The sequence below is a fragment of the Cryptomeria japonica genome, chromosome 5, assembly GCF_030272615.1.
Source record: "Cryptomeria japonica chromosome 5, Sugi_1.0, whole genome shotgun sequence".
NCBI classification, from domain to species: domain Eukaryota; kingdom Viridiplantae; phylum Streptophyta; class Pinopsida; order Cupressales; family Cupressaceae; genus Cryptomeria; species Cryptomeria japonica.
In genome coordinates this window covers 46,634,694-46,648,451 of record NC_081409.1, presented here as the reverse complement: position 1 = coordinate 46,648,451, position 13,758 = coordinate 46,634,694, and the positions used below count along the sequence as shown (strand labels likewise).

Below are 13,758 nucleotides of genomic sequence, written 5' to 3'. Positions count from 1 at the left end.
TCATAAAACCTAGTGAGTTGAGGATTTAATGAGAAAATTCATTTTTGTTTTGTCACGAATCGTTTTATTTAATAATGTGCAATTTAAAGATGTAATGTGATTTTTAAATTTAAAATAGATTAGATCATTCATAATCTAGTATGAGGAAATATAGTATGCTTTTTACTCCTGCAATTGATATGAAATTCGACATTTAAATATTCTTTTGGGTTTGTCAATACTGATAAACTTTTGAGTGCAAGTAATGCAGGATGAGGTGAAGGAGGTCGAAGGCGAGAACACGAATCAGGTAGAATTGCTTTTAACTAAATGACTTCGATGGAAAAGGGAATCTCTCACACACCACATTAGGATTTATAATTTGCATCTTGAAAATATGGATGATTTAAATGACCTTATTTGAGTGTTTGTTCAAATTGAAATGATGAATTTGGAATGAGAAGTAGATTGATTTAAATGTTTATACATGTGCATTAATTCCATGATGTGAGTAGTGTTTGAATTAAATCTAAGTTGTGTGAGTGATTGTGAAATATTATGCTTTATTGTTAAAAGAGATAGAATGTATAAACGATTCAAAAATGAATATTGACCCTAGGTTTAATGTTCTTTTTAGATATGTATAAATGTATGAAAATTGTACTTATGAGTTTACTTTTGAAAATTGAATAATAGTATAATATATATATATATATATATATATGTATATATATATATATATATATATGTATATATATATATATATATGTATATATATATATATGTATATATATATATATATACATATATATATATATACATATATATATATGTATATATACATATATATATATATATATATATATATATATATATATGAGAAATTTATTCAATCATTTACATAAATCAATATCCAATTATCGTGAAATTTGACTTTGTCAAGAATTTTGTTTATACATATACGTAATCATTTGAGATTAAAAATATATAAGCATTATATATATATATGTGTGTGTGTGTGTGTGTGTGTGTGTGTGTATGAATTCTAATAATAATTTGATCATGTACTTGTAAATATGTATGTAATTATTGTATATGTATTTATGAAATTAAATTATGTAATGAAAATCCGATATATATATTTAATCAAAGAAAGGGTTTATCAAAGAATTTATTAAACAAAGTTTAATGTTTAATATTAATTAAAAAAACCATATTACAAATATATTATTGTTTTATTAAACATGTTAATAGTAAAAGGTGGCGGGTTAAGGGTAAATGACTATTTGAAGCCAAAGGAAGAGCCACTTTGGTCGGTTTGTTAGTCGACTCCCTCCACCCACGGTAGCCGTGGTCAAAACATTTACGCAGGCCAAGGCACGATGGGAGACTTAACACTTCCAGGACCCTTGGTGGGTGACTTGGCATGCAACATGACTCTTCGGTGTATAAGCTGAGAAGTCGGCAGTTAGTGTAAACGCCTCCATGATCCATGTTCGACTCAAGCAACAATCAAAGCTCCAACTGAAACGGTTGCAAGTTTAAACAATAAAAAGACTCGAGCTTGCCACAAAATGAGGGTCGTATTTAATTTAAAGACATGCGTGGAGATTTCAGTTATAACCAACTAATAAACATGACAATAGAAATAATGGTAACAGTAAATAAGGCCCAAAGGATAGCAACAAACATAGCTGAAGATTAGAATAAATAGACGTATAAACACACACATTCTTTCATTCTTTCTCACAGGGAGAGGGGAGAAGAATAAGTTGGATATAGAGGAGAAGAATAGTTGGATAGAGAGATAGTTGGATATAAAGGTAAGAATAGTTGGAGAGAGAGAGAGACTTGCGATCAAGGCATGGAATCATTTGACGAAGAACGACAAGGTCAAAATCTTACAATCCACTCTAAGTTTCCAAGAGGTTAGAATCCTTTGTTTATGTTTCATTTTATTTGTTAAATTTGGTATAAAATGTGTAGAAATGGAAGTTTAGATAATAGATATGTATGTCCAAATGGGTAGCAATTTTTATTATTTTATTTGAAATGCTTTGTAAACCATTGTGGAATAGAAGAAAAGAATTTAGAGAAAAGATGTTGTTAATATCGTATTTTGCACAAAAATAATTAGTTCTATTTCTATTTTAAGAATGTGTTTGCGTACTTTTGGTTATATATGAGATTAATTTCATACATGTATAACACCTTCTTTTGTATGTACTTTATTAGTCGAAAGATTGATTTTAAGATTATTGCTTATAAAAGTTTATCGCTTTCCAAAATATGAAAGATTGTCTTCGATAGATATATATTAGACAAGTAATGATTAGTAAGGAAAAATGATATCTCTATTTTTGTTTTAAAAGAAAGATTGTATTCTCAATGGAATTTGTGTTTGAGGGAATCAAGCTAGGGTTAAGCTTGAGTTAGAAAATTTACCTTTCGGGACGAGTGCCAAATGTGGATGTTTTAGGAGAATAGTTGCTTTTTCCAACTATTATTTTGCTGTGCATGGCATATACTCAACCGAGTTATTGTTTGAATTATCCGTAGAAAATGATGGAAATTCCTTATTTATGCTCTCTACCACATCCTAGTATGATAGCGAATGCTTGTTTCTTAGAATGAAGTAGGAAAAATGAAAATGCATATATTATCTAGGCATGCACCAGATTCCCTCTTGCTTTCAAATTCTTTGGTTAAACCAATTCGTGCAGGGTCGGGTATTCTTGATTGACCAAGAATTTTGGGGAAGCGTAAGCTTCAAGGTTGGGTGGAAAAAGCGCTTGATTCTTGTTCTTGTCTGCGTTCAAAAGATAGAAGGAAGTGACTCAGACTAAAGATCGACAGATGCATCTTCTTGTATATTCTTAAGGCAATTTGGAAGCCTAAGTAGGAAATAAGAACTTCTTAGTATTGTATATTGTATTATTCATGTGCATTATTATGATATATCTATGAATGTAATTTATATCCATTTTCGATGTTTGCTTATATCTTGTATAAAATATGCTTAGAGATTGAAATTTAAGTTTATTTATGAATAAAGAGTAATTTAGGGTTAGATCCTAGATTGACGACTTTACATGTTTTAGTTGTCATAGGAAGTTAGGGTTTGAATAGGCCTCATGGAGTATGTCGAGGTTTTAAGAAGCCTAAGAAGGAATAAGAGTGAGTGAATGTTCAATTAGGCCTTCCTAGGGTATTGAACCTAGAATAAAAGTTTGTAAGAAATCTTGCAAAGGCAAGGTTAAAGGTTTGAATCCCATTAGATTTGTAATTTATTGTTTATCCTCTGCATCATTATTGGTATTATAGCCTAAAATATCTGGGGAGCCCTGAAAGGTCTAGCAAGAAGAAGTTGAGATTTTCAAAAGGTTGATGAAGAGGTTAGTTGTCTTCATAGATACTTGGACAGATACGTGTTGCAGAATATCAAGTTAATGAAGAGAACTTGGTACCAAAAGATTGGGCAGTAAGAAAAGAAAACAGAAGCCCTAGATGAGGTATCAGGTAGACGAAAAGAGGAAAGGCTAGAAGATGCAACAACATACTAAAAAGGAAAGCATCAAGAACAAAGAGAATATGCCGAAACAAGATTTAGAGTTTGATAGAGAAATGTCAGAGTTGAAGAAAGATATTAAGCTTGTAGTAAAACAATGCCTTAAGGAAAGATACCAAAAATATGTTCGCTATTGGCTGATACACAAGAAGATAAATAAAGAGATGAGGTGGCTTCCTTGAATTGAAATTTATGGTTTCCTTGAAAAGAGATGACGAAGCAAATAAAGAAGACAAATTAATTGGCATTGCCATGAAGGAATATAAAGAGTGTCTTCAAGCTAAGTGAAGCGTAAGAGTAAGTGTAGAAGTAATGAGAGAATTTTTTTCAAGCGGACACATATACAAAGTTCCATCGACAAGAGACACATTAAAAGAACTAGTAGGCTAGTAATGATAAGAAAGTTGATATGAAGATAAGTATAGTCGAGATAAAGGAAGAAACAAGAAAGCAAGCATAACGAGATAGTGAAGAGGCACGTTGGCCTCAAGGTTTTTATATAATTTATGTAGATGATAATGTTTGTATAGGTGCACACCTAAGAGAGAATGAAGAGGATGAAGAAATGGATAGTGGTATTGAGGTATATGAAAGAGAAATAGAATTTTGGAGTCTTGTAGTTGAGAATGAGATAAGAAGGAGAAAATACAAGAAGGAAGAACACAACAAAAGAGTGAAAACAATGAAACATAAAGCTTATAAGTCCAAGCATAGTGAGGATCAATGGGAGGTCAGAAACCAACTACAAATACTTGGAAGGAGAGAAAAAAAGAAGACCATCATTTGAGATGGAACTCAAATTTCTTCCACGTCAGGAGTATGATGCGAGAGCATCTAGCATCTAGCAACTTGAAAATGTAAGTTTTGTATTTTGATGAGAAATCTCATGAAGAGGTCAATTTTGGTGTTTTAACATGGATTCCCACTTAATGGGATCCTTTTGAGTATGTAATAAGGTCTAGAGGAGTTTCCCTCCAAAAGACTGTGTTTAGATATTTGAATTTGTTAAGGAGTTCTAGGAGGTCAAAAGTTAGTAATTTTATTTAAGGAGATTGAAAATATTTTAAAAGTGGAAAATAATATTATAATGAACCTCTTAAACCACCCAAGTGGGTTTGTAAGCGAGTTACCAACTTAGGTTAGGTTTGAAGTCTTGGAAAATGGCATATTTTGCACTTTTGCTAAAAAAAAAAGACATTAGGTTTTTAGGTTTTTGGATGCAAAGAGACATGCATATTTTAATTGTAACTATTCTTGGTGTTTATTTACGTGGAATTAATGATAACCCATGCTCCAAGAAATTGTAGAGGAGCTTTGGTGAAAATTCTTTGTTTCTTAACAATTTTCCAGCTATAATAGTTTGAGTTTTAATTTGTATGGTCTTGTAAAGATAGTCGAAGGCCTGGAAATGGTTGGAAAGGTTTTTGACATGTCTTAAGAATCAAATTCAATTGGTTTGGAGTGATTTCGTTGTGTTTTTTTCAAGTTATGACAAAAATACCATTGGCTGCCCTATCACAGAGCTAGGGTTTCCAATGAACTTGAAAAATTCATAACTTTTGTTTGCACTGTTAAAAAATGATTAAACTTGGTATAATCCTTCATTAGACTTATACCTAGGTCTCCAGCAAAGGAAAAGTATTTATTCAATCATTTGTGCAAGATATGCAGGTCTGAGCATATGTTTAGCAAGAAAGACTGTCATAAAACATAGTGATTTGAGGGTTTCATGAGAAAATTTTATTTTTTTTGAGTTTTCAAAGGAAGTGAGGGTTTGAAAAGGCCCCGTGGAGTTTTTTGAGGTTTTAAGAAGCCCCAGAAGGTATAAGAGTGAGTGAATGTTCAATTAGTCCTTCCAAGGGTATTGAACCTAGAGTAAAAGTTTGTAAGAAATCTTGCAGAGGTAGTGTTGTAAGGTTTGAATCCCATTAGGTGTTGTACCTTGTAAGTTATTCACCTAGGTTCCAATTACACTTATCACTTAAGTTTACTTAGGGATCACATAGGAACAATCCCACTTTCGATGGTATTATCATATTATAATTTATCCACCTTAAGTGGAATTATCACATTTAGTGGACTTATCACATTACCACTTTTCTACCTTATGTGGGAAATAAGTTATCATTTTACGTATCACATCATATTATTAAGACTCTTCTCACAATCTTATGGCTTCCTATGTTTCACCTTGGCCTACTTAACCAAGCTCCTATGTACTATCATCCCATTGATTCCATTCTATTGTATTTTTTATGAGTCTAATATGATTTATTCTTGTCATATTGATTCTCTCTTGTTCTTGTGCTTTCTATTAGGCCTCTAGATCTTGGGTGGATATCTGTACAACCAAATATTACATGGTATCAGAGCTTATAAAGTACCATTGATTAGTCATTTTGAAATACTTCTAGCGCATTTTGGAGTTTTATTTCCATGGATTTGTATTATAGGTAAACATCATAACTTGTTGGATCAAATTTGTGGTCAACATTGGATTCAAAATGTTTGAGAAAGTAAAATTTTCATTTTGTTTTGTCAAAATAAGACTCTAGATTCCAAATCTATAAGGGTTTGAAGTTTGGAGATGGTTACAAAATATGGGAGGTGCTTACAGTTTTTGAGCATTTTGAGCCAAAACAGACCTTGTCATCACTCTTAGAAGGCCCAAAAACCCCATGATCAACTATCAAATTGTCAAAATCAAAAAACTTTACTCAGAGTCCTCTAAAAAAACTATTCTTCATGATGGTATGGATCTCATAATTACAATGATACGATTTTACAAAAAAAAATAAAAATTGTGCAAATATTTTTAAAATTTTATTTTTAATAAAATTCTTAGTTTTATAAAACTATTGTAATTTTTTTTTATAAAAATCAGAAAGGTACCCCCTACATGGACCTGCATCAACAAGTACAATAAGGTACTTTTTGTAGAGAGGTTGTTGTTTCTACTGATGGATGTTGTCATTCTATGTCATTGCCCAACTCAGAGGATGAAAAAAAAAGTCTTTCTAGCGATGGCTTGGGGTTTGTTTCGATGACAACTCTTAATGCTTCCAAACCCTTAGTTATTTTTCAATTGGTAAAATTATTGTCTAATTTTTAATTTAATTATTAAATTAAAAAAATGGTCTTATCACAGGTCCTTTTGATTCCTGCATAGACAATTTGATCAATTGGTACTGTAGACACCTAAAACTTGCACAACTAATTAAATAAATTTATATTTATTTAATTACCCTAATCCGCCTATTGACTAAACTAAGGTTTAATCAATATCCCTTTTCTTCTAATCAACCATTAATCAAATTAAAGATTTAATTAATTCCCCCTTTCTTTTATCTAAGCGATTTTAATTAAATTTAACATTTAATTAAATATCTCCTTTTAGCCATTTTAATTAAATTAAGCATTTAATTAAATATCCCCTTCTAGCCATTTTATTCAAATTCAACATTTAATTAAATATCCCCTTCTAGCCATTTTAATCAAATTCAACATTTAATTAAAATCCCCTTTCCATTTTAATTAAATTCAACATTTAATTAAAAATCCCTATTTCCCCCACCCCACTTGCATTTTACAACATATGCAAGTTGCATCTCCTTTTGGCTAAAAAAAAATCCTTTATTTTATCTAAAAAATCCTATTTTCCTCCACCCACTTGCATTTTCCTACAAATGTAAGTTCCACCACAATTTTAAATAAATAAATTATTTATTTGAAATCCTGTTTATCCCCACCCACTTGAAACCTTTAATGGCTTCCCTTAAAGTCTTCAAGTCTTTAATGGCTTCCTTCTAGACTATTCTCAAACCTTTAATGCTTTCCCTTAAAGTCTTCTTAAGCCTTTAATGGTTTCCCTCAAAGTCTTCAAGCATTTAATGTTTTATCCCCCTTTTTGTCATTTAAATAAATTAAGATTTATTTAAATAAAATCCAAAATTCACATTCACATTTAAATAAATTAATATTCTTAAATATCTATCCAAATGCAAGTTGCATTCATTTTAAAGTTGAAATAAATCTTTTTATTTTAATTAAAAATTCCTATTTCTCCCACTTGCATTCTCCTACATTTTCCATTAACTTCCTAAGCATTCTTCTAGAACCTCTCAAAACCCACTTAATTAGTCTAATTCTTCTATCATGGTCACATCCCTAAATTTTGGGGAAGTCACTTCTAATTTTGGAAGAAAGTCTTGTAAATGCATTTAAAGTTTTATCTTTTCAACAAGCTAACTTTGTTGAGTTCCCCAAATTTGTAGGACTCTCACAAAAGTCTTGAAGGTTATCTAACTTCCAACAAGATAACCTCCAAGGTCTCCAAAGAGCTTTTAATGCTCTTATAAAACTTCACATTGAGCTTTGCACAAGATTTTGTCCATTGGACAATATCTTTATTCATTGGATAAAAGCTTTATTCCATGAATTTGCCTGCATGGTATTAGCCATTAAGTCTTCTAAAGCATTTAAAGCCTCCTCCATCTCCTCTCAAGCAATCTCATGGTGACACTTGTCAACATGGGATTGGGTTGAAAATCTCACATGGATTAATAACTTTCAATCTTGTCCCTCCTTAAGCCAATTCAATCTTGGCCATCCAATTCTCCAATTCTTATATAAATAGAGCCCATTTCTCCTTCAATTCATATCTCAATCTTGTGCATCTAAATTATAGTAATTTTGCAAGTTAAGGAGCTCATCTTGTTATCTTCAAGCATTCAAGCCATCTTCAAGCATCCAAGCCATTTAGCATTAGCATTAGCGTTTTAGCTTCATTTTAGCATATCATCTAGTTAATTGCATATCATCTCATAATATTTTATACTCATCTAGTTTAATTAACTCATCTAACATCATCTAATATTCAATTTGGAATACATTTAACATCTTAATCATCTAGTCTTCCGTCTCGCATCCTATCTTCATCCATCATCTCATCTTAGCTAAAATCTTAGTTGTATCTATTTTGATCTTAGCACATCAGTAAAATCTCATTCTCTAGGTTGTCATCTAAGAGATCAAGTGCTCTTCCAAGTGGGGGCCACCTTGAATCTTGAAGATCTTTAAAGATAGAGGACAATGAGGCGATTTTAGGAGTTTTTAATCCACTAACTTGTGTATGATTTATAACTCTAATGCAATGCTTCATTGGTGTGTTTGAAGTGTTTTTCTTCTTGCTAGTTGAAGACCACATTTTTGGCATACAGGTATAATTATTTTTTGATTTTTAATTTAATTATTAAATTCAAAAAATTGTCTTATCACATGCGCTTTTGATGCCTGCATGGACAATTTGGTCTTGCATAGCTTGCTTCCCCTGGTTGCATCTTAGGCAAGAATACACAGAGGTCTAATAGTTGTCTGCATAACTTGAGGGGAGCGCTTGCTAATGGAATTCATTATTTTTCCCTTGAGGGCTTGCAAAAAATATTGCCTAAATCCCTTTTGGTGGATCCTCTATGCAGATGAGCAAATCAACACATTGGTACCTTTGACAATTAGGCCGAGTCTCGAATATATTGGTCACCCAAATCCCTTTTAGTCACCCCTTCCTTAGGTGGATTTGGTATAACGAGAGTTGTTGGTGGGCTACCCATTATTCTCATTGATCAACTCATATTCCAAAGATTCACATTGAAGGATCTTGTTTGTGACAGAGAGTCATTTGTCCAAGATCACACCCTCATCTTTAGATTTGTGAAAACATGGTTGAACCTTGGTGATCTGCATTCATTGATGATGACATTTTGGATAGATGGCTTGGAGAATACGTTTCATATTTACCCTTGTGCCAAGAGATTTTTAATCCTCATATTTGATTCCCTTGAAAATAAAGAAAAGTAGTTAAAAAATGGCTCGTGGTTTTTTCAAGGGTTTCTTTGTATGAAACCTTGGTTTCCATCTTTTGATCCTCACATGGAGATTTTCTCCTTTTCTTTCCTTTGGATTCATCTACCTTATTCCCCCTTGCAATTATGGGAATCAAAGAGTTTATGGTACATTAGAAACATTCTAGGAAAGTTTTATTGTTTTTCATAAGAAACAATTAATTATGCAAGCTCCACATGTGCACAAATATGTGTTGAAATGGATCTTTCCAAAGGTCTTCTCATTGAGATTTCTTTGAAAGTGAGCGGTAGATGTGGCTGTAACTAGTATACTACTAAAGAATTGTGTTTAAGTGGAGGGAATGCTTCTAAATTGACCATTCTCCTTTCCAATGTCCAGATATAAAAACTCATGGTGGGAGTTTTCAGGCTTCAAGCGGTTCACCCATTTGGTGGATTGGGGTTGAACCATATCATTATGGTGTTCCATTACTTAGATCGATGTAGGTTCATCCCTTGTTCCTTCGCTAGCCAACCCAACACCAAGCAAGCTTCAAGACTCAATTATTGGGATACTTATAAGGTTTCTAGAGATACTTTAGAGGCTTCAACAACTCCTTAAGAGAATTTTTTATCCAGGACTATAGAAAAATTTGTGGCCCCTTCTGGGTCTTTGGCTCTCCTTATGAGGGCATGAATAGGGAATATGATGACAACATAGTAGGAAAAAATGAATTAAAAACTTGGATTATTCCTCAAATAGATCAAGAAAGGACAAAAGTCAAAGAGGAAGAAATTAGTTCCTTTGCATCAAATGATGCTAAGATCTTCCAAGAATGGAAAAAAAAAATGAAATATAAATGTCTTTGAGCTCCCATGTTAAGATGGACTAGCAAGACTTACAATGACATTAGTTTTTAGATAGGTGATTTGAGTATTGTAGTTATCCTTATGCACCCGTATTCATAGGGCATGCACTTTACCTTTTTTTATTTGTAAAGTTTTATATGGGGTACGACTCCCTTATACCTAACTTGCTGACCCAAAAATAAAGAGATTGCTTTTGGATTTGCTATGCATGTTTCTCTATTCGATGTTTCAGATCACATTCAATAATCCATCACTATCGATATTTCCTCTTTCTAATGATAGATCACTAAGTGTGATCCACATCGTCAACCGAAAAAATATACATAATAAATCTAAAAACAATCTCAATTTATATTGTGAACACCATATCGTAAAAAATATGTTATCCATATAAAACAAAATATTCACAAAATAATTTATACTCCCAAAATCAAATAAGTCAATTATATTTATTATAAAAGCTATACATATCTAGTCAAATTAACCCTCCAAGTATGTAAAACAATTGGTTATCCATAGAGCTTGTACGAAGCACATTCCATCAAAATTAATATATAAAGACCAACGAGAGAAAACTTGTGTTACGTCTTGCTCATTGTCTGGTCATTATTTTTTAAAATACTATATGCGTGTTTGCCACGTTGAATTCACCCTAATACAAATACTTAAAATAAAAACTGGCCGGCTTTACCAAGTCCAATCCAAAAACATTCTTTGTTCAATTAAAAAAAATAAAAATTCCAAAAATATTTGTTCGGGTGATTCCAATCTCACTAAACACAGGTTCAGATCTTTCACATTAAATTACAGAGCTTCTGAATCCTTGTTACTAGCTGGGTAATGCTCGTACAATGCATCTGAATCACTTTCACCAATTGACTATATTACTAAAGGGTTTCAGAATCATTTGCTGCAGTTGGGTATACTGCTAGGGCTTGGAATTCATTCCACCCAGTTGGATATGTTACAATAGGTCTCCTGAATCGATTTCAACAGTTGTGTAGACTGAAATTGGGCCTCAGAATCACTTTCACCAGTTGTGTATTACTGATACAGAGCTTCTGAATCGGTTTCACCAATTAGGTATAACACTATAGGGTTTGTGAGTCATTTTCTCCAGTTGCGTATATTGATAGAGAGCTTCTGGTTCACTTTCACCAGTTGGGTGTATCAGTGTTGGACTTTTGAATATCTTTCAACAGTTGGGTGTACGGGTAAAATCATCATGAGCATAGCTACGAAGCCTCGTATTGCTATTGTTGGCGCAGGAATGGCGGGCCTTTCTGCTGCGAATAGGCTAATCGAAGCGTGCAGAACCAGCGACGGTTCAACCCCCTTCGATCTTGTTGTTGTAGAAGCAAGCAATCGAGCTGGGGGAAGGATTCTTAGTGCTGAATTCCACGGTGAGAATGTGGAATCAGGTGCTACATGGATTCATGGCATAGAAGGAAGCCCCATCTATGCCATTGCGAAGCAGATTGGTGCTATGAGTGATAAAAGCAAGCCATGGGAGTTCATGGACGGTCTTCCTTTGGCTACTCCCGCTATTGCTGAAGGTGGATCGATTGTTCCTCCTACTGTGGTTGCTCCGATGGTGAGTTATTATAGGCATTTTGTGTCTGCGGTGCAAAAACAGTCCCAAACTGAGATAAATTTGGCAGATGGTGTGGAACAGCACAAGATTGAGGAATTGATTACGGATTGTAGAAGCTTGGGAGACTATTTAAGAAAAGGATTAGATAAATATTTGGAGGAAGCTGCTAAGAAGAATCAATCCCAAATTCCTTCCCCGTCTGCTATTATCGCAGAGCTTGGACCGTTTAGCAATGGGGAGCGATCTTTTGGGGCACCCAATTGGAATTTGAGGTCGTTGCAGAAGGCTGTGTTTTCTACTCAGTATAATTTGGAGAGATGTATAACTGCTGCAGATGGTTTGGATAATGTTGATTTAGAAGCTTTCGGGGAGTACAGGGAGTTTCCAGGGATGCAATTGCCTATACCTAGGGGCTTTTCTAGTGTGGTGAATGAACTTGTAAGTAAGCTTCCTGAGGGAAGTATAATGTTTAATGCTAGGGTTGAGAGGATTGAGTGGTGTTGTGACGGGAGTAAGCCTGTGTTGCTAAAAGGGCCTGATATTGAGGCTGATCATGTGATTTTGACTGTTTCATTGGGTGTACTGAAATCTTGTATAAAAGGTTGCAAGAAGAATGATGTTGATAGTGGAAAGGATGAGGCAGATGGCCTTAGTTTTGGCGGATTTCAACCTCCGTTACCATCAAGAAAGGTTGATGCAATCAGTAGGCTTGGGTTTGGGGTGGTAGATAAGGTGCACATGCACTTCAGTTCTAGTGTTTCAGATGTACCAAGCATCATATTTGTATTTCGAAAACAACAAAATAGTGACTGTGATGATGATTGTGAAACTGGAGGTATTCCATGCTGGATGCGGAAGACATACTCCATGACGCCCATACATAATAATTCTAGAATTGTTGCATCATGGCTTGCGGGAAAGGAAGCAATGCAAATGGAGTCCTTGTCAGATCAAGACGTCATCCGTGGGATGCTTAATACTCTCTCTGCGTTTGGTTTCAATCCTGCGAAGGACAGTGACAATGCCGAGGACAAAATGCCTGTGATTGATGCTGTTCTTAGAAGCAAATGGGCTACACATCCTCTGTTTTGGGGGTCTTATAGCTATGTTCCTCTAGGTTCTTCAGGTGAAGATATTGAACTACTAGCAGAGCCATTGCCGTATCCTGAGGATCAGAACAAGAAGCCTTTTCAGATTCTTTTTGCAGGGGAGGCTACTGATAGGAACTATTATTCAACAACTCATGCTGCCTTTTTAAGTGGAGTCAGAGAAGCAAACAGGTTGCTCAAACATTATAACTTACCATAGCTGCGTTTGGTTCATATTTACTGTTATTCCTTTTGAAATAGGATGTAATATCAGACTTCAATAATATTATGTTAGAATTTAAGATTGTTGATTGCTTACCTATGATTTCTTTCAAGCCTCCAAGATAAATAGAATTAGTTAAAATAATTCCTGTCGGTAAACAATAGCCGCCTACTTTTGTTGCAGGACTTTTGTGATAGTTCTAAACTACGTTATGTTGAATGTTGTAACTGATTTCTGTAGTTGAACTGATGTTTGTATATACGTATATAAAAGAGCAAAAAATTCATTTCAATACACAACTGTCATATATGCTAATTTTAGAATCCACTGAAACTGAAGGATATAGGTATTGAGATTATAAACTTCAGAAAACATCTTCCTGCTGTAGAGGCATCTCTATTAGGCTGATGGCATTTCCTGCCATATAATCCTCCTGAATTCCCTGTTCAAAAAAAACTTAAATATCTTTTTGGAAAAGGGAAAAACAAAATTCATCTAAGATAGGGAGAGGATTCAGTAATTGAGCATCTTAACTTCATGCTTCACAAAATCTTATATGGAAATTTCAAGTCATTTTCAATTTTTCAGTGCAGCTT

The 13,758-nt window shown here is 33.7% G+C and overlaps 1 protein-coding gene across 1 annotated transcript; it reads left to right on the top strand.

Annotated features, from left to right (window-relative positions):
• The first annotated feature begins 10,951 nt into the window (after positions 1-10,951).
• On the top strand, positions 10,952-13,245 carry LOC131039865 (probable polyamine oxidase 5). Its single transcript, XM_057972722.2, has one exon. It carries the CDS (start codon positions 11,483-11,485, stop codon positions 13,157-13,159), a length of 1,677 nt encoding a protein of 558 aa, XP_057828705.1. The 5' UTR covers positions 10,952-11,482; the 3' UTR covers positions 13,160-13,245.
• The last annotated feature ends 513 nt before the right edge of the window (positions 13,246-13,758 follow it).

Coding starts and splice junctions, on each gene's coding strand:
- LOC131039865 (XM_057972722.2), top strand. CDS start 11,483: ATGAGCATAGCTACGAAGCCTCGTATTGCTATTGTTGGCGCAGGAATG.